At 53.1% G+C, this 25,014-nt stretch overlaps 1 protein-coding gene across 11 annotated transcripts in view; it reads right to left on the bottom strand.

The window, feature by feature from the left end:
• MYO18A (myosin XVIIIA) overlaps window positions 1–25,014 on the bottom strand; it is a 158,616-nt gene that overhangs the window by 43,456 nt on the left and 90,146 nt on the right. For 6 of the 11 annotated variants that reach the window (XM_027861955.1, XM_027861948.1, XM_027861953.1 and 3 more), the window contains 15 exons: window positions 23,884–23,984; window positions 21,704–21,767; window positions 21,200–21,344; window positions 19,046–19,066; window positions 17,449–17,460; window positions 16,611–16,784; window positions 15,742–15,832; window positions 14,020–14,212; window positions 13,791–13,877; window positions 11,035–11,176; window positions 10,048–10,207; window positions 7,665–7,851; window positions 4,887–5,130; window positions 2,036–2,145; window positions 785–850 (listed from right to left, as the gene is read on the bottom strand). In XM_027861955.1, coding sequence (XP_027717756.1) covers window positions 785–850; window positions 2,036–2,145; window positions 4,887–5,130; window positions 7,665–7,851; window positions 10,048–10,207; window positions 11,035–11,176; window positions 13,791–13,877; window positions 14,020–14,212; window positions 15,742–15,832; window positions 16,611–16,784; window positions 17,449–17,460; window positions 19,046–19,066; window positions 21,200–21,344; window positions 21,704–21,767; window positions 23,884–23,984 — 1,797 coding nt within the window. The remainder of the gene's footprint in view (window positions 1–784; window positions 851–2,035; window positions 2,146–4,886; window positions 5,131–7,664; window positions 7,852–10,047; window positions 10,208–11,034; window positions 11,177–13,790; window positions 13,878–14,019; window positions 14,213–15,741; window positions 15,833–16,610; window positions 16,785–17,448; window positions 17,461–19,045; window positions 19,067–21,199; window positions 21,345–21,703; window positions 21,768–23,883; window positions 23,985–25,014) is intronic. The other 5 variants (XM_027861951.1, XM_027861954.1, XM_027861952.1 and 2 more) reach the window with 3 other exon arrangements.

Raw genomic sequence — 25,014 nt, 5'->3', positions numbered from 1 at the left:
CACACACACACACACACACACACACACACACACACACACACACCCCTTGCCAAGCTCCCTCATTACTATCCCCTTCAATGCCACTCTCGGCTCTGGACAGATCCCCAGTGTCAGGACTTTCCTCCCCCCCGGGCCTTGGGAAGGCGGTCCTAGGCCCCTCTTCCTCCGGCTCCTGGCTTGCCCACCTCCTGCCCCCGGCCCCCTGGCCCACATACTTGGAGGACGATGGGCAGGTCAGTGCTAGGCAAAGGGCAGGCAGCTGGCTCTCTGACGAGGAGGGAAGGCGGCAGACTGGCACCCGGGGGCGGGCGTGCCCAGCCTTTTACCCAACACGTTCCATCCACATGAGGAATTCAGCCTGTGGGAAGGCAGCCGCACAGGCTTCTTCCTGTCCCGCCTGCTTGTGGGACCCCGGCAACCACGGTGCCCAGCCAGCTCAGGCAAAGAGGGCTTTGTCCTCTGGGGCACCATGCTGTCACCCTCTTCCCCTTTCCCGAGCCTAGCTTCTCCTCTATCTCCTGCCTCCTTTCTCAGCCCAGGCTCAAGGTTGCCCTGTGCCCACTCTCGCCTGACATCACAGACTGCTCTCAAGGCACCAGATAATCCAGTTATTCAGATACACGGGCAGGACGTGGAAGCTGTTCCCTGGGCACTCCTGAGGACAGGGCAAGCGAGGGGCGGGGGATGCTGCTGGCGAGACAGAACGGCTAAGGGGAAGGAAAGGAGGGCAGAGAGAGTAGCATCGGGGGTGGGGGATCTTATCAAGCTTCTAGGGTCAGCTTACCCGACTCAGGCCCATGTAGCAGCTGCTTTTCTCCAGGTCCAAGGACTCCAACAATTCCTCCACTGCCTGGAGAGAAAGGGTGGAAGCTATCAGGGTACCCTGACCCCCACTCTGGGAAGGAGGGGGCTCTGCCAGCAAAGGAAGGCAGTGCAGTGGGGGAGCGGGGCACATGAAGGCACTAAGAGCAGAGAGATGGGACTTCTTGTCATCTAAACACGGGGCCCCTCCCTCCCTCAGCCAAGGTGCTCCAGGGCCCATCAATGCATTTTGGGGGGGTAAAGCCAGAGGCCGGCCTTCATGGTAAGTCGGCCATCAGAGTCTGCAAGGTGCCAGCCACAGGGGAGCCCCGACTGGTGCCTCCCAGGGCTGGAGAGTGGGGGGTGGTCCTTGGAGGGCAGGAATGGCTTCTGCATTTCTTTGTACACCCAACACTTAGCCCAGTGCTTGGCACACAGTACGTATTTAGTAAATGATTGCTGATTGACTGATAGATGGATAGGATCATTTACAGCTGAAAGGAATTTCAGAGACCATGTAGTCCATTTTACATCTCATTTCACAGAGGAGGAAACTAAGGCACAGAGAGGTTAAATAACTGGCCCAGAATCACAGAGACAGTAAGCATCACAGGAAAGATTTGAACCTAGGTCATCTGACTTCAGAATCAGTCACAAGCATTTATTAAGCACTTACTGTGAGCCAGGCACTATGCCTTCCCCCTGTCCCATGCATCTTATCCCTTCCATGTGGCTGGTCACTTCAAGACCCTGAGCCCAAACTTAGGCCTTCAGAGGGGATTTCTGGTTTCGCTGTCCCTAAAGGCCCATGTCAGAGGCCCTGAAGCATCAGACTTTCTCCCTTAGGCCTGATGCCCGAACGCCACTGTCCTGCTTGCTACAGAAACCAGGGCAACTGACGCTCAGCGCAGGCCCACAGAGTTCAGTTATCAATCAGCAGGACATTGGAGATATCGGTTCTGACAGGGGAGAACACAACACACTTTTCGATGGGTTTTCCACATCTCGGAGGAAAAGAGGCCGACCTCATCACTGCCCACCGGAGACAACAAGGTTCTCCCGTTCTCTTCCCAGTGCCTCTAACCAAATGCTTAGCCCGCATCTTGGGCCTCTCCTATTGTGCCTTCAACAAACCGAGATGAGCAGACGGGACCCCCTTCCGTGGGGGGGAAAGTGAGTCTCGGGGTGTCAGACACACCCCTAAAGGGGACAAACAATGAGGAAAACAACATACTCTTTTCTCATCCACAACAATGTAGTTGCGCCCATGCTTCTTGGTGAGGTGGGGTGCCAAGATGTCAAAACGTCGCCGGAACTCCGAGAACACCATGTGGTCAGGATACCCTAGATGGAAGAAGAGAACAGGGGCCATATTGACATCAAGGTCATGCCTGCCTGGAACACACTGGAGAGGCAGTGCCCTGGTGTGGGAGGAGATGAGCCTGGAGCCGAGAGGGCCCTCAGAGCCTGGCTGGTCTAACGCCCTCTACTGAGGCCCGTGGAGGCAAAGAAGAGATTCACCCAAGGTCAAAGAGGTATCAAGTACCCGGGGTGAGATTTGAACCCAGAACCTCTGCCTTTACAGGTGCTCTGGAAGAGACCTCTGAGGTCATGTAATCCAACTCCCTCATGAATAATGCTTTTAAATGCATAAAATACATATGCTAACAAAGGAAACCAATTCTATTAAAATATAACTATTAAAAATGTTTTGTTGGTTTTTTTTTTTTAAAAACATCATGGATCTAAGGTTAAGCAGTGGGGGATTATGATGCGTTACCTTCCATATTTATTAAGGACCGAGGAGGAAGTAAGCTTACAGTGCAGGAGGAAAGACTGACGCTGGACCTCAGGAAGGCCTTCCCAGGAGGCTTTGGCTCCTAGCCTAGCCAACCCAAACAGGTTGTGGAACACTCGTCCACAGGGATCGGTCTGGACTTTCTCACTCCTTTTTAGGATTTAGCCCCAATTAGAGGCAGTGGAAAGGGCAAGGCAACCCCTAAAAGTCACACCCGGTATCTAAGGTCACACAGCCAGGAACCTCCACTGGTTCTGATGGAGAACGGTGTGAGAGTGTGGAGGAAACCGGACCCTGTGAGCGTGATGCCAGCGGGGGCAGGAGCACAGGCGGGCAGGTAAGCCGCCCTGGAGCTCACAATTGGCGCTGGGCAGCCATCCAACTTGGGAATGAGGCTGATGCATGTGCCTGATAACTGAAACGGGAGGCCAGGGTCCTCGGAGGGGCTAGGATGGAGCAAGCTATTGATTGTATCTGAACTGCAATTAAATTGATGGGCTGGGAGAGCGGGTGCAGATGCCCGCATCTTAATTAATCATCAGCACGATGGATGGTTCACGAGGCCCCAGGAGGAGGAGGGAGGCCCCCCTTTGCCGCCAGCCTCATCGACCCGCTTGTTTGAGTAAAGTACATTGATTTTGGTTCAGCGCGGTAACAATCTGGTTTTGAAATAATAAACACCAACTCCATATCAAGACATGGGGACAGATCAATGATTTATTCAGAGCAGTAAAGGCAGTCCCTGTCTTGAGGCCCAGGCTGCTGAGAGAAGGGTTATGAATGGTATGGTGGAGAGACGCACTCGCACCTCCCTCGGCCCGCAGTGGGTGGGTTCAAAAGCCACTTGTGAAGTTACCAGCTGTGTGGCCTCAAACAAGTCCCATCACCTCCCGGGCCTCAGATTCTGCCTCTGTAAATGAGGGGGTTGGACCAGATGCTCCTCGAGGATCCTTCTACCTCTACAGCTCTGAACCCATGACGTCAGAAGGCTAAGGACGACCTTAGCCCCTGGACTGGGGAACCTACTTGCCCGTGCCCACTCAGACCTGAGCAAAGGCAAAAGGGAAACACCTCGAACAAACAAATTCCTTTGTCCACACCCACCCACCCACCCCCCACCACTCCAAGGGATTACTAAACAGGGCAGCATCTACCTGACCTTTCTGAAGAATTTTAATTATTTAGAGACAGGTTTTCCCCCCTTATTCGCTGCTAGAATCTGACCCACCAACACCCACTGACTTGAGAGACAGCTCCAATCCACAGGACCCTAGTTAGGTCAACTATTGTCACTGGAAATCCGGAGTGAAGTTACTGAGCTTTGGAATGACATTGATCCTTTACACTGGGAGAGACAGGGAGGAGAGATGGGAATAGGGGACAAGAGTGACGAAGGAAGGAGGTGGGGTGATGAGGAAAGAGAGAAGGAAGAGAAGAGAACAAACAGGGATAGGGAGAAGCAGGGGAGAGAAAAACAAGACCTAGGAAGATAAAGAGAAAAGAAAGGAGGGGTAAAACGAAGTAGGGGAAGGATGACCTGGGAAAGGGAAGCGTAAAGGAAGGAGGAAGAGAGAGAGCCAGCAGGGTCCCCCCAGGGGCAGGATGCCGACTGTCAGCCCCACACTGCTCCCCCACATCTCTAGCTCTGATGGCGATATCCCAGAGCCCAATTCCTTTCTAAACCTCTTTTTTTTTTTTTTAAGGCAACTGGGGATAAGTGACTTGCCCAAGGTCACACAGCTAGTAAGTGTCAAGTGTTTGGCCCGAGGCTGAATTTGAACTCGGGTCCTCCTGACTTCAGGGCCGGTGCTCCATCCACTGTGCCACCTAGCTGCCCCTAAACCTCTAACTCTTGAACCCACAATCCTCTTGGCAGAGGACACTGCTCCCCAAGGTCCTTGGGGCCTTGCCATCGGTCCTGATGCTTTCCCTGTCAGAATTTAAGTACTACCCGGCTTTCCATCTACCATGGATGGACAAAGTAGGGATGAGGCATGAGAGAAGGAAGAAAGAACTGGCAGGGAGAAGGAGAAATGGAAGAGGGAAAGAAGGGATAGAAATTGGGAAGGGAAAAACAAGAAAGGAGGGGTACCAAGAAGGAGGCGAGGGATAGGAGTGAGGCCGAGTCAGGACCTGGGAAGAGAGTGATGGAAAGGGAAGGACTAGGGGAGGGAGGAGGAGAGAGACGCCAGGAAGGAAGGGTAGGGAAATAAAGGAAGGAAAAGGAAGAGGGAGGGGAAAAGCCAGGTGGGGAGGGAGGTGTCAGGCAGAAGGGTAAAGGTCCTACCTTGGCGATACATGCGAAGGGCATCCAGGAGACGAGAGCCGCGGATCTGGGCCCGCAGCAGGGGGATATCCAGCGGCAGGAGGCCAGCCTCACAGGGCTCCCCAGGAGGCAGGTCCAGCTCGCTGCTGCTGCTTACCCGACGGGAAGAGGCCGAGCGGTGCTCACCTGCCCAGCCCTCAGCCACTGGCAAGAAGCAGTGAACGAAGTGCAATTTTGACTTCCTGATAGTGTCAATGAGGGCATCCTGCAGGAGGGAAGGAGAGCGGGTGACCCTCAGGAGTCGTTGCCAGCTTCTACCTTTGTCCAGGAGAATCGATCAGTCAACATTTATCGAGTACCTACTATGTGCTAGGCACGACACTAAGTACCAGGGATACAAAAAGAGGCAAAAGAGAGTTCTTGCTCTCAGGGAGCTTACAATCTAACGGGTGAGACAAGTCTTCAATGTCCCGCTGCCCAGCTCCCATCAGTCATTGACAGCTGGATGTTGGGTCCCATCTTCCTACATCTGCTGGGGAGATCTCACAGCCCACTTTGACCCTTGGAGCTACTATCCTCTCAGCTGAAGACCATCCGCCCTGACACTGCCCTCCAGGTCCGTGGGGGCCTTGCATCTACCCTACTGCTTTCCCTGCCCAAATACTTCCTGGCCTTTCCATCTGCCATGAACGTGAATGTGAACACGAGTCTTTTACGGCACGTCTCCCCCAATTAAAATGTGGCCTCCTTGAGCGTGGGGACTGTCTCGATTTTCTATCTGTGGCCCCAGCACTTAGTCGTGGAGAACTGGAAACGAAGCAGGTGCCCGTCACCTGGGGAAGGGCTAAACAAATTTGTGGCACAGGAAAATAATGGAACTATTACTGTGCTGTAAGAAATGAGGACTCGGAAGAATAGAGAAAAGCAAGCAGAAACTGCAAAATAACACCAACCATGTAAACAGAAAGAATTAAAAAAATGTAACAGCACACTGTGTAATGACTCTAAGGACCATGCCTGGTCCCCCAAAAAGAGTTGAGAAGGGGCAGCTAGGTGGTACAGTGGATAGAGCACTAGCCTTGGAGTCAGGAGGACCTGAGTTCAAAACCCAGCCTCAGACATATAACACTCACTAGCTATGAGACCCTGGGCAAGTCACTTAACCCCACTGCATAACAAAAAAAAGGGGGGGGAGAATTTTGACAAGAAACAAAACAAAACAAATAAAGGATAAAGGGGGCAGCTAGGTGGTACAGTGGATAAAGCACCAGCCCTGGAGTCAAGAGGACCTGAGTTCAAATTCGGCCTCAGACACATAACACGTACTAGCTGTGTGACCCTGGGTAAGTCACTTAACCCCATTGCCTAGACCAAACAAAACAAAACAAAACAAAATGAAAAGAGTGGAGAAGATTGCTTGCTATGTCCGCTCTTTGCAGAAGTGGGGGACTATGGCTATGGAATGTGGCATACACCATCAGGCACAATTAATGTGCTGGTTAGTTTTGCTGAAATGCAATTTTTTTTTTTCATCTTTCTTTTAAAATTGTCCTTATGAGGGAATGGCTCACTTGGTAGGAGAGGGTGAGAAATGTATTTGGAAATTATATCTGGATATTTGGAAACAAAAAAAAAAATGAATGAGAACAAGATTTAAAAGTTCAATATATTGTGATTTATGGCCTGCAAAGCACTTCTACACCCATTATCTCATTTTGATTCTCAAAACAACCCTAGGAGGGAGGAAAGGTAGCTATGATTATGCTCCATTTTACAGATGAGGAAACTAAGGCCTAGAAAAGCCTCAGTAACTTGCCCCCAGAACATGTAGCTAGGAGATGCTAAGGCAGGAAATAACCTAAACTCCTTACCTCCTAGCACCATGCTACTGGGACCTTATCATTGTCCAGCCCTGCCCCCAGCTTGCTTAGATTGGGATATAGCTTCAGTCAATCAAATCACCAGCATTCATTAAGCGCCTTCTATACACTAAACCCTATGCGAGACGCTTTAGATACAAAGACAAAAATGAAACAGTCCCTGCCCCCAAGAAGCTTATATTCTATCTAAGCATATGATACAAAGTATAAGCAAAGTAAATACATAGTAACATGGTGGGGAGGGGAGGCTGGCTGAGGCAGGGTGGAGCATCAGGAAAAGTCTTATGGGACATATAGCAGAGTCAGAAGACCTGGGGTTCAAATCCTGCCTCTGAGGCTTATACTTGTGTGACCTTGGGCAAGTCTCCCCAGGCCTTAGTTTCTTCATCTGTAAAGTGAGGGGGTTCGACTAGATGGCCTTCTCTGGCTCAGTGAGCCTATGGAAATAGAAAGTAGAGCTCGAGCTGAGCTTTGAAAGAGGCAGAGATGAGAAGGAACGCATTCCAGGCCACGCAGAGAGCCCATGCAAAGGCATGAGGGCAGGAAACTGGGCATCATGTGTGAAGACAGCAAGAAGGCCTCTGTGGTCGTACCTCAGGCCCCATGAAGGACAGTATAATGGCCTGGGAAGGTCAGCTGGGGACGAGTTGTGAAGGGCTTTGAATGCCAAGCTGAGAAGTTTGTATTTGATCCTAGAGGCAATAGGGAGCCATAGGAGCACGTTGAGCAGGGGAGTGACCCAGTCACACTGGTGAGCATCAAGGACTAGGACCCCGGGGAGCCCCTGCTTCAAGACGGCCTCAGGCCCCTGTCACTCCAGGGTGGATACTGAGCTGACAGGGGAAGGGGGGGGAGGAGGAGAAGGAGGAGGGTGCCTCGAGACGCAGCGGCCGAGACCAAAGCCCTAGGGCACACTCACCACCTGCAGCTTGATCTGGATACAGAGAGACTTCTTCTTGACGGCGGCCACGCCGCTGGTGAACGTCTTTCGCATGCTGGTGGCCCTGCGAAGCGCCAGCTGCGAACCCCCTTCCAGGCCCGCGATGGAGCCCGACAGCACCATGGCGCTGCCGGCCCGGCCCACAAACAGGTTACTGATGACCTTCCTAGCAGAGTACAGGGGAGGGGCGGTCAAGCATCAGGGCTCCAGGGCCAGGCGCTCGCCAAGGCACGGGGAGACACAGACAAACAGCTCAGGGCTTGCGTCCCACCGGGAGGAAGCAACATGCACAGAGAGAACGCATACACTACATTTCCAGTGCAAACAAAGAGCAGTTTGGGGGATGGGGGAGAACACTAACATCTGGCGGGGGGGGCCAGGGGGTGGGGATTAGGAAAGGCCTCACCTAGGAATGGCGCTTGGCCCGAACCTTAACGGGAACAAGGGACGGTGGGAAGTGGAAGACACAGGGGAAGGTGCAGAGGCAGGAGATGTAATGCGATGCATGAGAAACAGCAAGTGAGCCAGTCTGGCTGGGAGGGAGAGCAACGTCTATCCTCCGCATAGGAAGACAGCTTGGGAACCACCCCCTGCCGCCACCACCACCAAGCACTACACATTACATCACCATATCAACTCTGCCACTGTGCCTGGACGGGTGGTGCAAACCTGCTCCTCAATCCCTCCCTGCCATTGGTAACTTTCAGGACCAAAGTGTCCACCCCTGGCTACCCCCCCCCGTTAGAATGGAAGCTCCCAGAGGGCAGGGACTCTCTTTGCTTCTGCATTTGTACAGCAGTGTCCAGAGAGCCAAGAAGACCTGGGTTCGAGCCCCATCTCTGACACAGGTGCCAGTGGGGACTGAGAGCAACTCACTTCACCTCTCAATGCTCTGGGACCCTATTCTCCAGGACCATAATTTGCAGGGGAGTGGATTTGTAGAGGGAGCTCCTTCCCCAGGGAGGTCTCTAAACTAGTGAAATAAACGTCTGGTGCAGCCCCTATCCCAACCCCCATCCGCTAGCCCTTGGCACCTAAAAATCACTTAACAAACACCTCTTCACTTCTTCATTGTGGATGCCAAAACAAAGTGGCCATGAGACCTATCACAGGCCCCCCAGGAAAGCTTTTTATTCAATGCAGGCTGGAAGGGACCTCAGAGGCCATTTTACAAATGAGGAAACTGAGGCAAATAAAGAAGTGATTTGTCCAGGGTCACAAAGCTAGTAAGTGTCTGAGGCAGGATTAGAACCCAGGTCTCCCAGAGTCCCATAAGTGCTTCTTATGATACTTTCTCCCCTTAGGATTTTGGAAAGGAAAGCAAAGTAGAACCACCTATAGAACCTACACAGAGAGGGAGGGGACCCATGGGACCCAGAACCATAGGACAAGCCAAGTCAGAGATGCTGGAATTATAATTTAAGGGATGTTTATGCCGCACCAATTCCCATCAGGCCATGCCCATCCCAGGTCAGAGGTGGCTGGTGATAGATACAGGAGATAGAGCCCTTGGCCTGGAGTCAGGAAGCTGAGTTCAGATCCAGCCCCAGATACTTACTAACTGTGTGACCCTGGGCAAGTCACTTAACCCTATTTGTTTCCTCAACTGTAAAATGGGGATAATCACAGCAGCTACTTCCCTTACTTACTTGTCGTAAGGATCAAACGAGATAACTGCAAAGCACTTAACACAGTACTGGGCACACAGTAGGTGTCATATCAATGTTTGTTCCCTTTTCCTCACCTGCTGTCAGTTGTCTCATACCCCTTTTGTAACACGGACCCTTGGACAGTTCAGGGAAGCCCAGGGACCCTTTCTCAGGATAATGCTTCTAAATAACGGAAGGGAATGCTAAACCAGTAAAAGTTAGTGAAAATGTAGATGGTATTTTTTTCCCATACAAGTCCATGGAACCCTGTGAAATCCGTCCACCAAATCCTGGAGGACCCCTGGTTAAGAAGGAATTGTGTGGGGCGGGGGAGGGGGGGCGCTGCAAGATCCCAGCTTTGGGGAGAGATTCAAACTGTGAAACCTTCGAGTTGTATCCCATGATCCTCCCTTAACTAGAGAACTTAAATTTCACAGGCCTCCAGCGGCTTCCTCTGTGGCAAGGCTAACCACGAGCCTTCTGAAGCATCTGTGGTTGGCACTAACTTCTCCTGCTGCCACTCGGGAGCCAACAACAAAGGTAACAAACATTTCTTAAGTGCTTACTGTGTGCCAGGCACTGTAGGAAGTGGGAATGACCCATCCCACCGACGTCTGGGGCGCCCCATGGGAAAAGAAGCCCCTGGCACACTTTGCCAGGCCCCCAGGCGAGCCCACGGCCCTTCACGGAGCCACGAGGTGGGGGGGACTTACTTCTGAGAGTCCTGCAGCAGCCGTGGGGCATTCTGCATGGCTGGGTTCTGCTTGGCATAGCTCCGCCAGCCCTCCACGTTGTACTCCACCCAGTTGGTGTTGTGGCTGTGGCCCAGGAGGAAGTGGTGAGGCTTGCTGCTTCGAAGGAGGGGGCTCTGTCCTAGAGGGAAGAAAGAGAAGTACTCAGGGACCAACTCCTGAGGCTGGGGGGAAGAATTCCCCAAGGGTGGCAAAGAATGGAAAACTGAGGCGACGCCCATCAATTGGGGAATGGCTGAGCAATTTGTGGTATATAATTGTGATGGAGTACTAATGTGCCCTAAGAAATGACGAGCTCAATGCTCTCAGAAAAACCTGGAGACTTATATGAATGGATGCAAAGTGAAATGAACAGAACCAGGAGAACACTGTGCACAGTAACAGCCATATTGTAAGACGGTCAGCTGTGAAGGACCTAGCTCTTCTCAGCGATGCAATGATCCAAGAGAATTCTGAAGGACTGATGGTGAAAAATGCCATCCACCCCCAGGGAAAGAACTGGTGGAGACTGAATGCAGATCCAAGCATACTCTTTTTGCTTTATTTTTCTTGGGTTTTTATTTTTGTCTATGTTTTCTTTGTCAACATGACTAATATGGAAATGTGTTGTGCACGACTGCACGTGTATAACCTGTATCAAATTGCTTGCCGTCTCAGTGAGGGGGGTTGGGAGAGTGGGAGAGAATTTGAAACTCAATTTTAAAGACAAATGTAGAAAAATTGTTTTTACATGTAATTGGGGAAAAATCAAATGCTAAATTTAAAAAAAAAAGAATTCCCCAAGGGGCTAGGCACAATGGATTCAGGGTGGCACTGCCCTGCAGGAAACCCCTGGGACCCAAGAGCCTGCTTAGCCACAGATAATGCTGGGCAAGGCCAGGTAGCTCACCACGGAGAGCAAGGGGCTCGGCCATCCTCCTGGGAGGTATGGAGCACCATCCCACCCACCTTTCTTGTCGCCATCCTGGGGGCCGTAGTAAGAGAAAAGCCTCTCTAGCAGGGCCTCGTCAGTGCTACCTGGTACCACCGCCTCCTCTTCCAACAGCCACAGAAGGCCCCGAGCCTCCTCTGGCCGGGCCAGGGATCGCACCTGAAAGGGGACATAGGCCCACATTACCTGGAATTGTAAGAAACTGCCCGGGATGGGGTCAGATGGAGGACAGGGGGAGAGAGGAGGGAGGAGGCACGGTGGAGGGGAAAGAACACTGGCTCTGGTGAACCTGGGTTCAAATCCCACCTCTGACATTTAGGTAACCTTGGGCTTCACCTAGGCCTCAGTTCAGTGAGGGGACTGGACAAGATGAGCTCTGAGGTCCCTTCAGCACTATATCTATGATCCTTAACCCGTTTGGCCCTCAGTTTCCTCATCTGCAAAGTGAGAGACTAGAAGACCTTTGAGCTCACTTCCAGCTCCATATCTACATTCCCAGGTCACTTAACCTGTCTGGGCCTCAGTTTCTTCATCTGTAAAATGAGGGGGTTGGAATCAATGCCTGCTGAGGCCCTTGTGAGATCTAGATCTGGGACCCTGTGACTGCTCTGGGATGGGATCAGAGGAACTCCTAGGCCTTCCTTATAACAGACTAGCATGGTGTCTGGCATACAGTAGGCGCTTAACAATACGTGCCTGCCAATCGATTGACCAGAAAGAACTTGCTTCACTTCTCTTCCCCTCTTCCCATCGTAATGGTCCCCAAATGACCCGGCTCTGAGGCAGAGGAGAGAGACAGGATGCTCCTTTCTCCTCTGCCTCCCCAATTCTCCCCTCTGTTTTCCCTCCCCTCTCTTCTGGCTGCTCACACCTTCTCCTGGCGCTGCCTGAGTCATTATCTCTAAAAGGATAAAGGGACCCCGGCAGAACAAGGCTGAGGCCTGATGGGTGATTCAGGTACCGTGACAGATCGGGCTGGGCCTCGGGAACACAGAGTCAGTCCATTAGAACGATAAGTGGGTGCCTGGCTCTCCCACGCAAGCCAGAACCCTTAATGGAGAGAGGAGAGTCTCTTATGGACGTTGAGCCTTGATGCTCGGCCCCCACTGTATTAAAGAGGGATGGCGTGAACCCCGCTCACAGCAACCTGATCGACTCCTGGGTGTCTCTAGCACGTTTTTTATTTTTTTTTTAGTGAGGCAATTGGGGTTAAGTGACTTGCCCAGGGTCACACAGCTAGTAAGTATCAAGTGTTTGATCTGAGGCCGGATTTGAAATCAGGTCCTCCTGACTTCAGGGCCGGTGCTCTATCCACTGCACCACCTAGCTGCCCCTCTAGCACTTTCAATAATCCTTTCTGGGACAATCTAGAGCTCTCTAAGATGTGTGCCCCAAGATCAGGATAAAGCCAGGTGGACCTCCCCCAAAAGCCACTGGGCCAAGGCATTGAGAGCTTTCACAGTCCTGGGTGACTCCCAGGCCATCTCCCCATCTCCACCCCTGATGCCAGCTGCACAAAGCCCATCCCCAGGGGAGTGGCTAGAAGTGGGTGACAGGGATCAAAGCTGGGGAGGGAAATCAGCAACCTGGCATCAATGTCAATTTTCTAATAAACCGTCTTACGCAATTTGCCTAATTAAGGGCAAAGAGCAAGCGCCAGGCGCTCGTTAGATCCAGCCAATCAGCATGGCTTTCCGGGGTCCTTGCCACTGAGGGGGAATCAAAGAAGCCTCCCCAATTTCCTGTCTCCTCTTATGCCAACCCCTCTATCTCTGACCACAAAACTCTTCAGCGGTGGGTGACCCGTCATTGCCCAGACGTCTCAGGGGGAATGCCCAGCTAGAATCGAAGCCGCCCCCTTCCTGGGCAGGTTCCTTGGGGTAGGAGAATCTGATGTGTGAACGACGAGGCCCGTCAAGACCCTTGGGAGGGTGGGTCTCTCTCCCCATCTGCATTTCCAGGTTGTGTGCCCTCTGCAGCAGCCACGAGGGTCCGATTTGGGCCCAAAGCAGGCGGGGTGGCAAGCTGGGCCCCTGACCCTTGGGCTCTCCCCTTGCCTGCACACAGATGTGGAAGGCTTAGTACCTGGGTGGGTCTGCAAGTCATAAGAACCCAGGGTTCAGGGCTGGAAGGAACCTCAGAGATCACGGGTACCCAGATCAGTTAGTAGGGAGAAGCTGGACTGGGAATGAGGAAGACCCAAATTCAAATCCTGCCTCAGACACCTACTACCCATGGGACCCACCACCTCTCTGTGCCTCAGTCTCCTTACCTGTAAAACGGGGATAATAACAGGACCCGCCTCCCTCCCTGTTGTGAGGCTGAAATAAGATCATATACACTTGGTATTTTGCAACTTTAAAGTGCTATATTAATGCTAGTTTTTATTATATTATTATTATTTTCTAGCGCAACTGCCACATCTCACAGATAAGGAGACCAAGGTCCAGGAGGAGCTGTAACTCCCTCAGGGAGTAAGCGGCAGGGCTGACGTTCGAACCCAGGTCTTCTGACGCCGGATCTAGCGCCCTGACCATTGAACCACACTGTCTCTGGCCAAGCTCACAGACCGAGAGCCGGAAGGAGTCTCAGAGGCCATCCAGTGCTATCCTTCCTCATTTTACAGAGAAGGAAACTGAGGCAGAGAAAGAGATGCGCGTAGGACGCATGAATAAATGTTTGCTGAACTGAACTTTCAGTAAGGGGAGGGAAGGAGAGGAAGAGAAACAAGGATCGGGAAGACGAGGGCCAGCCCCACCCCAGCAATGCTTACCAGGGCTTGGTGGGATGCTTGGTCCACGACGGCTACAGAGTCGACTGCCCCAGGCTCCATGTCATCGAATGCCAACTCGACGTTCTCCTAGGAAGTGCAGCAGCACCAAAGGTGAGGGACAAGGCAGCAGGCCCAATACAGACACCCCCCACGCCCCACATTGGGTCGTAGGCCAGCCTTCTCCGGGAGCTCTGCCGGCCGAGGTGGGCAGGGCTGGGGAGGAGCCTACCTCCTTGTATCTGTCCAGCTCCTGCACAAAGGTCCTTTCGTGGAAGAGGGTCTGGAGCCGGTCCTGGGTGTAATTGTGGCACAGTTCTTCAAAGGAGGCCCCTCGGGTCGAGCCCCCCAGGTCCGGATTTTGGAAGCCAGGAGTGTCCACGATCATCATGGAGCAGAGGGAATGCTGGCTGGACTTGAGGGCCCTTCAGGGGGAGGACGGGAGGCAGGGTGAAGGGTGGCAGCACCTGCCAGGCCCCATCCCCACCAAGGGGCTTCCCTCCCTCATGGAGCCAGGACCAGGAGGCTTCTGGACTCCTTTCCAAAATGCCCTGTGTCCTCTAGGGAAGGAGGATCAGCACCCAGGCTCACAAGGGGCCTCCACCACTTCTGTGTCCTCAACCCCCTAGGCAGCCTAGGGAGGCCTATGGACCCCTTCTCAGAACTGGATGTGGAAATGCACAAAATAAAACACGGAGCATTACAAAGGAAGCCCTTTACATTGAAATAGGCTGATCAAAATCTTACAAAGAAAAAACAAGTCCACGAAACCAAGCTTAAGAACCTCTGTCTTAGAGGTGACTAAGTCATTGGGTCATAGAAGCTGGAGGGGACCCAGGAAGTCATAAGGTCATAGAGTCAGAGGTGGAAGGGACCCTGGAGGTCACGGGGTCATAGGGTCAGAGCTGGAGGGGACCCTGGAGGTCACTGGGTCATAGAGTCAGAGCTAGAGGGGACCCTGGAGGTCACTGGGTCATAGAGTCAGAGCTAGAGGGGACCCTGGAGGCCACTGGGTCATAGAATCGAGCTGGAGGAGATCCTGGAGATCATTGGGTCATAGAGTCAGAGCTAGAGGGGACCCTGGAGGTCATTGGGTCATAGAGTCAGAGGTGAAGAGGACCCTGGAGGTCACTGGGTCATAGAGTCAGAGGTGAAGAGGACCCTGGAGGTCACTGGGTCATAGAGTCAGAGCTAGAGGGGACCCTGGAGATCACTGGGTCATCGAGTCAGAGGTGAAGAGGACCCTGGAGGTCACTGGGTCATAGGGTCAGAGCTAGAGGGGATCCTGGAGGTCATTGGGTCATAGAGTCAGAGGTAAAGAGGACCCTGGAGGTCACTGGGTCATAGAGTCAGAGGTGAAGAGGACCCTGGAGGTCACTGGGTCATAGGGTCAGAGCTAGAGGGGACCCTGGAGGTCATAGGGTCATAGAATCGAGCTGGAGGAGATCCTGGAGATCACTGGGTCATACAGTCAGAGCTAGAGGGGACCCTGGAGGTCATTGGGTCATAGAGTCAGAGCTAGAGGGGACCCTGGAGGTCATAGGGTCATAGAGTCAGAGCTGGATGGGACCCTGAAGGTCACTGGGTCATAGAGTCAGAGGTGAAGAGGACCCTGAAGGTCACTGGGTCATAGAGTCAGAGCTGGAGGTGACCCTGGAGGTCAAGTCCAACTCTCACATTTTACTGATGAAGAACCTGAAGCACTGAGAGGCTGCCCTGCCGGAGGTCCCTGCTGCCAGTGTCCCACACCCCCTCCCCTAACATACGTCCCCCATCACCACTCCTCCCTGCCCCCTGCATCTGCCTCCCCTGAGCCTCAGCTCAAGCCCCAGTCTTCTGCCCTCTGCTGATAGGAGGGGTGCACTGCCCTGCAAAGAAGGAATCAGGGGTGGTTTCAAAACCTCTGTTGGGCAGCTGGGGGGCCCCGGGCCCTGGCCCTAAGCCAGGTACATACCTGTTCACCAAGGAGACAAGGAGAGTGAAGAGCTCAGAGTAGAGACCCGAGGCCATGCCTTCCACGCACTCGAGCGCACTCAGCTTGGAGCCTGTGGGGAAATGCATGGACCTTGGTCCCTTCCCAGCATCCCCATTGGGAAGCCCTGGCCAGCCCCACGGGGCTCAAGCGCAGTCCCTGCCCTCCCACGCCCAAGAGACCTTGTGCTTGTTTTCAGGGCCATGCTGGTGTTAGATGAATGCCCACACCTGGCCAGGGAAATGGGCTTTGTTGCTGAAGTGATTTAGCTCACACCCATTTACCTGACGAAGATGACGATGAGAACCAGGGAACACTTACGCGCAGAGTGTTTTAAGGTTTACAAAGCCCTTTGTGGAAGGCATGTCATCTGAGCCTACAGTGACACTGGGAGAGAGTTACTGCAGGGTTTTTTTTTCAACTGAGTCTGTGGTTTCATTGGTACCAGGAACTCCCAGTGCGGAAATTCTCTCTACTAACACAGATCGGCACCAGGCTCTGCAACTTACTTAGAGAGTCGCCTTGAGTGACTCACCCAGGGTCACACAGCCAGGATGTGTCAGAGGCGTGACCTGAACCCAAGGCCTTCTGACCCCGAAGGCAGATCTCAGTTCACTATACCATTTGCTGCTTCTGATAAGCCAAAGGCACAAGTCAGGGACCTCCTGGCTCAGTGGTGCCTGGTCAATTTGGGACAAGCGCTGAGACAGCAAAGATGCATACTCACTACACCATATTACCTCTCTCTCAGGATCACTAACCCCATTTTAGAGACGAGGAGACTGAGGCTTGCACGCAGCCACACAGCTGATGGCTGACACCCAGGTAATGGGGAAGGGGGCCGACAATACCTGTAGCATCTCCTGAGCTGTTCTCCTCAGGGCCCTGGCGGAAGGAGGTGGAGCGCTGGAGGGAGCCCTTGGGCTGGTGCTTGAAGATGGCAGACGAGAGTTCTTCCAGGCTACAGCCCAGCAGATAGGCCGCCTTCTGCGCCCACTCATGGCGGGCAAACTGCTTGCGTCCAGCTGCAGAAAGGAGCAGAAGACATCTCAGGAGAGCCTTCTCCCATCCACTTGTGACTGAGTGTCCTGCAGCCTCCATCACCCACGCTTCAGGGTGGGGGGCCCCCCGAAGCTCAGCAGGGCCATGGCTTCCGATGTCCCGAGGGCATGCCTCAGGGATTCCCAGGGAGCTCGGGTGGCCCAAAACCCTCCAAAGCCCCTCATTTTCCCCCAGAGGTAAGTGTGACAGAGAGGAGGCAGGCGCGAGAAGAGAAGGTGGGTGACTGCCACCTGCGGCCTCCACAGGACAGCACACCTGCCCCCCACCCCAGGTGATCAATCTCAGCCATGCCTTGATCTCCAAGCAGAGAGCTGGCAAGCACCCATACCCCCGGCAGGGCTCTCTAAGCCCCCTCCAAACATGGGCCTGACTCCAGAGCTGCCTGCCTGGGGAGCGGAGGGTCCCGTCTCTGCCAGTGCCTGGGGGGATCGCCTCCCCGTTTCCCACCTTCCTCCCCATGCAGCGGCACCTCAGCAGCTGCTCGGGGAGAGCAGGGAAGGAGGCCTAGAGCGCGTCCCCCCATCGCCCAGAGGGAGCTGTGGGGAGCGGCCCACGCAGACACACGTCTCAGCCAACATGTGGCTAATCATGGTAATTAAGGAAAGCTAACGAGAAACAAGGTTTTACCTTCAGCAGCTTCTGTAAGGCAAAGGGCCAGCATGCAGCATGCAAAGAAAAACAGTTTGTTAGCAAACAAAATCATAAACACAGCCTGGTGGGCGAGGGGGGTGGTAGAGGGAGGGGGTGGGGGGGAAGGGGATGTGATGGGAGCAGGCCTGAGTCCAGACACACAGCACACATACATACACACATGCAAACATACATATGTGCACATACACACATGCAACTACACACATACACACAGATGTGCCCACAAAGCCAAAGGCTCAGCGAGGCTCCGCAGCCCCAGAAGCTGATTCAAAGAAAAACATGCTCTGAAATTCTATCAGACATATATCTGCACCCCCAGGTGATGCACAACCCAGAAAATCAGAGACAGTGACAGATACAGCAACACACACACACACTCACACACACACACACACACACACACAGAGCCCTCCAAGAAGCTGGGGCTGCACAGGACCTCCAGGACTGCCCACTGCCTGCCCTGAATAGAATGGGGCCTCCTTGGGGGCACATGTGTTCACGGGTGTTCACACCCACACACTTCAGAGACAACATTTTAAAGCCGGGCACTGACTTCTCCCCTTTCCTAGCTGGACCCACAGAAGGGGCCAGCCCTGAGCCAGATCCCCCAGTCAGGCACCCACTGCAACCTTCTTTAGCTCAACAGTCCTCCTGGCCAAAGAGATGGGGACAGGAGACACAATATCCAGACCCAGCATCCAATCTCCTTGTCCAAGAAGGGAAAGGGCTGTCCAAGGTCCTAGGTCCTCCAAAGGGGACTTTATTGATGCAAGCCCCAGAAGGTGGGCAGGGGCCTCTCCCCACCTCTTCTTTCCAGAACCTCCCAGCCCCCCAGAGGTATCTGCCCCCTCGGTAGCACCGAGCGCACTTCCCCCCTTCCCCCACACCCCGCAAGCCGATTGATCCCAGCCATGCCTTAATCTCCAAGCAAAAAGATGGAAAGCTGCGGCCCTGTCACCTGCTGCCCCCTAGTGTCCACTACCCCATCATGCAAGAGAGAGGGAGGGACAGACAAGAGACAGAAAGAATAAGAGAGAGAGACAGAGAGACACACAGAAAGAGACAGAGATAGGGAGGGAAGAGAGAAAGAAGAAAGAGTAGAGAGAAGAGAGGAATAGAGAAAAAGAGGGAGAGAAAGAGAGGCAGAGACAGAGAAGTAAGGGACAAAGAGAGGAGGGGAGTTCTAAAGAAGGGAGGCTTAGGGGAAGCCGGCCTGTGGCTTCCAGGAGCTAAGGAGGGCAAGCCCGTCACATCTGGGCCATGGGAAATAGCCCGGCCCCATGAGCTGAGGCGAGAGGAGCAGGCCTGGAGCCGTGGCGAGCACAGAGACAGAACTGCTCTGGGCGCCACTGCAGGCCCATCCCCCAGGACCCCTAACTGCTCGGATTATCCCCGACTCTCAGACTCTGCAGATCCTGCCCAGGCCGGCTTCCTTCTCCATCCACCGAGCCAGACAAATCCCAGCACCCCAGAGTGAGAATAGAGGGAACACCGCGGAGGGAGCACCGTTCACCCCAGGAGTGGGGGGGAGCACCATTCATCCCCAATGGGAGGGTTACAGGGGCTTAGTTACCAGATTGTTCCTCAAGGGGCGCTGTGTGAAAGGGAATAGGAATGAGAGTTATTCATATGGGGCGGGGTCCCCCAAGGCCCCCTCCTCCTTCCTCATATCCCATGCCCTGACCAGGACACAAACTCTCCTGGTTCTCCTCCTCCCTATCTGACCACTTCTTCTCCGTCGCCTTTGCTGGACCTTCATCCAGGCCACGCCTACGAACTGCGGGTGCCCCATAGGGTTCTGTCCCAGGCCCTCCTCTCCCTTTACACAACGTCACTCAGGGATCTCATCAGGTCCCATGGATTTAATGACCATCTCTCTGCTGATGGTTCTCAAATCAACTCATTCAGCCCTAATTTCTCCGCTGACCTCCAGTCTCTCATCTCCAACGGCCCCTCAGACATCTTGAACTGGATTATCACCTTAAACTCACCATAACTGAAAGTGAACTCATCTTTTCCACCAAACCCTCCTTTCTCCTAATTCCTCCATCACTGTTCTCCCAATCACCAGGCCGACAGCCTAGGCGCCAGCCTCTCTCCCTCACTCTCTCGCCCCCCTCCTCTCCCGCCATATCCAACCCGCTGCCAAGGCCTTGTAAAATCACCCCCTTCTTTCTACTGACCATGTTACCCCCTCCTCGAGAAACACCAGTGGCTGTCTACCGCCTCCAGGATCAATCGCAAACCCTCTGTCTGGCGTTCAAAGCCCCTCATGAGCTCTCTGCTGCCAGTCTTCTCATACCTCACCGTCCCACCAGATCCCGGGCAATCTGGTGACGAGGCCTCCCTGGCTTTCTCCAAGTCCCAGCAGAAATCCCACTTTCCATAGGAAGCCCTTCCTGGTCCCCCTTAATTCTGGTGCCTTCCTCGTTGGGGATCTCCAAGCTATCCTGTCTCTAGCTTGTCTGCACATAGTTATCAGCACGCTCTCTCCCCCATTAGGTGGCGAGCTGCTGCATCCCTCCCACTGTGCACAGTACCTGGCACACAGTAGGCATTTAATGAACATTTACTGACTTAACTGAGCCCTTCAGAGGAGGGCTTAGAGTTTCAGCCTGAGAGCCCAGATCACTGATTACAGTCGCCTCCCTGGATCAGAGACATTTACAGATTTAGAGCCAGAAGGGACCCTCTGGTCCAGCCCTCTCATTGTACAGACAAGGAAACTGAGGCCCAAAAAGGCAGAATCACAGTATCATAGGCCTGGAGCTGGAATGGACCTCTGAGGTCATCTTCTTTTGCAGATGGAGAAACAACAGAGAGATTAAGTGAGTTGCCTAGAGCCACGTGGCTAGTGAGGCGTTTGAGGTGGGGATGGAACCTAAGTCTTTCTGACTCCATGTACGAATCCATTATTAGAGATCCCATGCTACCTCTGGGAGAACGACTGTGGTTTATAAATCCTTCTCCCTGTGACTGGTCTGTCCATAAGCCTTTCTGAGCTTAGCGAAGCTGAAGCCAAGGGGGCAGAGCCAGGCTCAATGCCCTTCCTGAGTCTGAGCTCTGCTGGTAGACATTCTGAAAACTCAGGGCCACCACCCACCATGATGACGTGTCAGAGTAGGGCTCCAGGGGAGACTGTAGACATGGTTGTGCCCCAATGGAGAAGACTGTCCCATCCTGGGACAGATGACCCAGGTGGTGACACGGCCCCTATGGCCAGGGTCTCCCAGGGAACAAGTGTCCTCGGGTCCTAGAGAACTCTTAGGAGGTAAGACCCTCAGTGGGCCTCAGGTGGGATGGGGGAAGAGCTCCCAACAGGTCATGACCTTCATTCTGGATGCCCAGATGGCTCATAACTCATGGATTTAGAGGTGTAAGGGGCCTAAAAGTTCAGCAAACTCAACCCCCTTATTTTACAGATGAGGAAACTGAGGCCCAGAGAGGATAAGTGACTTAGAGTGATAGAATCCAAACCGGAGCAGATCTCAGAGGACGTCTAGCCCCACCCCCTCATTTTACGTGTGAGGACACTGAGGCCAAGGGAGAGGCAGGGATTTGCCCAAGGTCACATGGCTAGTAAGGGTCAGGCCTGAGCTTCCTGACTACAAGTCCACGGCATCTTTTAAAACTTCCAGTGATCCCCGGATGGAACAAGGGCCCTTTGGGTCTTGGGTTTATGGCTGTCCCACCTGAGCAAGGTCAGCTCTGTCCAATGGTCATTTACCTTTGGTGGCACCGGCAGCTCCCAGGTGGTAGATGGCAGCCAGGATGAACCAACAGGCCTTCTGCTCATCGGGGGAGATGCCCAGAACCTTCATGGCGGCCTGCAGCTTACTGAACTGCTGGGCGGCCTTCTGCTTCTCCTCGGGCTGTCGGGGAGTGACCAGGCTTGTTGGCATAGGGGCCATGGCAGTGCAGAATGGAAGGGGGCCTTCCTCACCAAGGTGTGGCAGGGAAGACCCCCGTTCCCTTCCCCTGGGGAGGGTCCAAGCCCCAAAATCTGGCTTGAAAGGGCAAGAAGGCCAATGGCTCCAGTTTAGAAAAGAGCAACCATGCTTGGGCCAGGTCCCCAAGTGACATCTAGGCAGGACCCCCTTATTTTACAGATGAGGAAACTGAGGCCCAAAAAAAATTAAAGTGACTTGACCAAAACAGTTCAGAGGTCATCAAATATGACTCCCGCATGCCTAACCAAGCCGTGCCAAACGAGCCCCGGGGGCCACCTCACCTTGGACAAGGGCACAATCCCAAACACATTGTTTTCAGCCAGGTGGTTGAAGTGTAACTCTGTCCTGTGGGTGAAAACTTGGCATTAGCACCGGTCAGGGTAGACCCGCCAAGGTCTGCTCACTGTCGAGGGCCGAGCAGCTTCTAGACTCCGCAGTTCTATCTATGCAGAGAGCACAGCACCCCTACTTTCAGATCCCACCTCCTTTCTCCCCTGAGGTGCCCAGTCACCTGAAACAGACATTGCCAGTGCTGCCCAGGCCAGACGCCACCTCCATGACGCCTTCAGTCCTAAGGATCATCAGATCCTAAAGATCTAGGGCTGAGGGGACCATCTGTGCTGGATGTCCACTGGGCCCCACAGGGAACAAGTGCTCCCTATGTCCTAGAAGGCTCTCAGAAGACAGGGCCTGTGTGCCTGGGGCGGGGTGGGAGAGAACCCCCAATAGGTTGTGACCCTGTTTCGAGATGCCCAGATGGCTCATAGATTTAGAGCTGGAAGGGAGCTAAGCTGGTCATCAAATCCAACCCTTTGATTTTACAAATGAGGAAACTGAGGCACAGAAAAATTAAGCGAGTTGGCCAAGATCATAGGCTCTTAGAGTTGGGAAGGACTTGACCCCCTCATTCTACAGATAAAGAAACTGAGGCTTAGAGGGGTTAACGACTCACCCAAGGTTACCCAGGTAAGTGGTCCTGATTCCCTCCCCCCAATTTAGCCTTCTCTCTTATCAAATTACTTTGTTTTTACTTATCATTGCACACGTAGCTGGACAACCACTTGTCAGGCGTATTACAGCAGGAATTCTTTTCATGTATGAATTAAACTAGATGGTCCCCTCCCAATCTCAAATTCTGTGGCTCAGTGTTATAACCCCTGAATAGGATGTGAGCTCAGGCCAGGGTTATTTCATTATTTTATCCCCAATGGCTGGTACACAGTAGGTGCTCCTGAATGGAGTAGCACATCTATGCTGCCTGGAAAATGAGAAAAACCACAGCTGTGCCCACTGTGGCACAGAGAGCTGCGATGGAGCAAGAGGGCACGGGGGCGGCCACCCAGGGCCTCTGAGTCTCTTCTGTCCCTTTAAGTGATCAAAGATCCAGCCTGCGGCTTTGTCACACGGCTCACTGTATCTCTGAGACCAGCCAGTTGGACCCAGGCACCTCCTGGACAGCACATCCCACCCTCCAAAGCCTCTGCGAGGAGTCGGGGGGAGCCCACAACCTGAGGGAGCTCATCCCACCTCTGAACGGCTCTCATTCCTGGGAAGGTTCTGAGCTCCCCTACACAGGCCACTCAGCAACTTCCACTGGCCACTACCTGTTCAGCCCTCCCGGGCTAGGCAGAATTGGTCCGAACCCTCTTGGGATGGGCTGGGCTGGACCTGTGCTTTCATTGCTATAGAGAACTCCCAGGTGAGGACACTTCCTCTATCGATAGCAGGCAGCACCTTAGAATCTTGCAGCCAGGATTCTTAACCTGAGGTGGGTAAAGAGCTTCCCCATCCTGCCAAAGGAGTCCTTGGCACATGACAGAGATTAAGAATCTAGGTCTTGCTGAGGGCACTGGACATAAATGACTTGCCGGGGTCACAGAGCCAGTAGAAATCAGAGGTGGGAACCGAGGTCTTTCTGGCTTTAAGGCTAGCTCTCTATCCACTATGTCATATTGCCCCCTTCCACATGAGGGTCCCTTAAAAACTTAAAGATACCTACGATGTTGCCCTAAATCTTTCTCTATCCCCATTTCCTTCAACCTATTCTTATAGGGCATGACCTCAATCAACTAGTTAGTCAATCAATAACCACCTATTGCCAGGCACTGGTCCTTCACCATCCCAGTTGCCCTCAAGCTTATCAATGCCCTTTCTAAACTATGGTGTCCAGAACTGAACACAGCCCTCCGGGCATGGGACTATCTCCTCCTTAGTTTTAGACACACTCTCTCTCAAGGCAGGCTAAGACTGCACTGGCTCCTATATCACATGATGGGCTTGCAGTCCTCATTCAGACTCCCATATCTTTTTCTTTTCCTACAGCTTTTTCATATCTTTTACTGCCTCAAACACAGGCAGGGACAGCCCAGAAATGAAAGCTGATCTTCCCAAGGGCCAAAGCTCAGGGGCCCAATCCACTGGCGAGGGGGACTCCTTTTCCCAACCACCCATCCTGTCTCACCTAAGGGTGCTATCTCCACAGGCCAATAAGTAGTAGAAGACATTGAAGGTGGCTTCATTGGCTGGGCGCCGGGCGACTCGGAGCTTCTCAAGCAGCATAGTCTGCAGGAAAGTGCAGGATAGGGACATGGGTCAAGGCCAGCAAGTGCTCCCCACCTCCCCCAATTCTTCGCCAAGAATGGCTGCTACCTGTACCTGAGGGACAGGGCGCCCCACCTTACTCTCAAGAGACATGCCAAAAAAAAAAGAGACATGCCAACTCTACTGTCAGGGGCAGTGCCAGCCAGAGCCTTTCTTAATAACAACAACAACAATAACAATAGCTAGTATTTATATAGCACTCTAAGGTTTGCAAAGTGCTTCACAAATATTATCTGATTTAGTCCTCACAATAACCTTGGGAGGGAGGTACTATTATTACCCCCATTTTACAGATGAAAAAACTGAGGCAGACAGAGGTTAAGTGACTTTGCCCAGGGTCATATAGCTAGTAAGTATTTGAGGCAGGATTTGAACTCAGGTTTCCCTGACTCCAGACCCAGCGCTGTATCTACCATCGCTACCTAGCTACCCCAAGCCTTGGTCTGGTCCCAAAACAGAAGAGATGGTCAATCACTTAGGTGAGTCCCTGCAGCACATCCTAGCCCATGACTGCCACTCTTCTTTGGAGAACAGGAGTATTGTGACCATTTGGCAGGCAGGGGGTGTTTCCATGTTGTCCATGATAAGCCAAAATGTGTTTGAACTCTACTCACCACTAGGGGTAAATGGTACCAAGACCAGTCTGTCATTGGTATAAGTAGAGGATGTGCGGCAGAGGGGAACTGATGAAACCTCCTACACCTCTAGGTTCCCTCAAGCATCGTGGGGATGAAGGGGGTAAAAGTAAGAGGGAGCTAAGAGTCTCTAAGGAAGCTGATCGCTGGCGTTTTCTGGTCCTAACTGGGCAAAGGGAATTGGGGCCACAGATCTGATATCCCATGCAGACTCAGTGGAGCAGCCCCTAGAGGAGGGCAGGCAGTATTAACTGGGGTGCACTCATGAGCTGGCTGTGTCCATGATGGAGGACCTGACACCCCAGGAAATGGGCCCTCAATTAATGAGATAAAAACTATAGATGGCTCATCAATTT

The sequence above is a fragment of the Vombatus ursinus genome, unplaced genomic scaffold (genome assembly GCF_900497805.2).
Source record: "Vombatus ursinus unplaced genomic scaffold, bare-nosed wombat genome assembly UNPS02014768.1, whole genome shotgun sequence".
Classification (NCBI taxonomy): domain Eukaryota; kingdom Metazoa; phylum Chordata; class Mammalia; order Diprotodontia; family Vombatidae; genus Vombatus; species Vombatus ursinus.
This window is presented reverse-complemented; position numbering and strand designations above follow the sequence as displayed.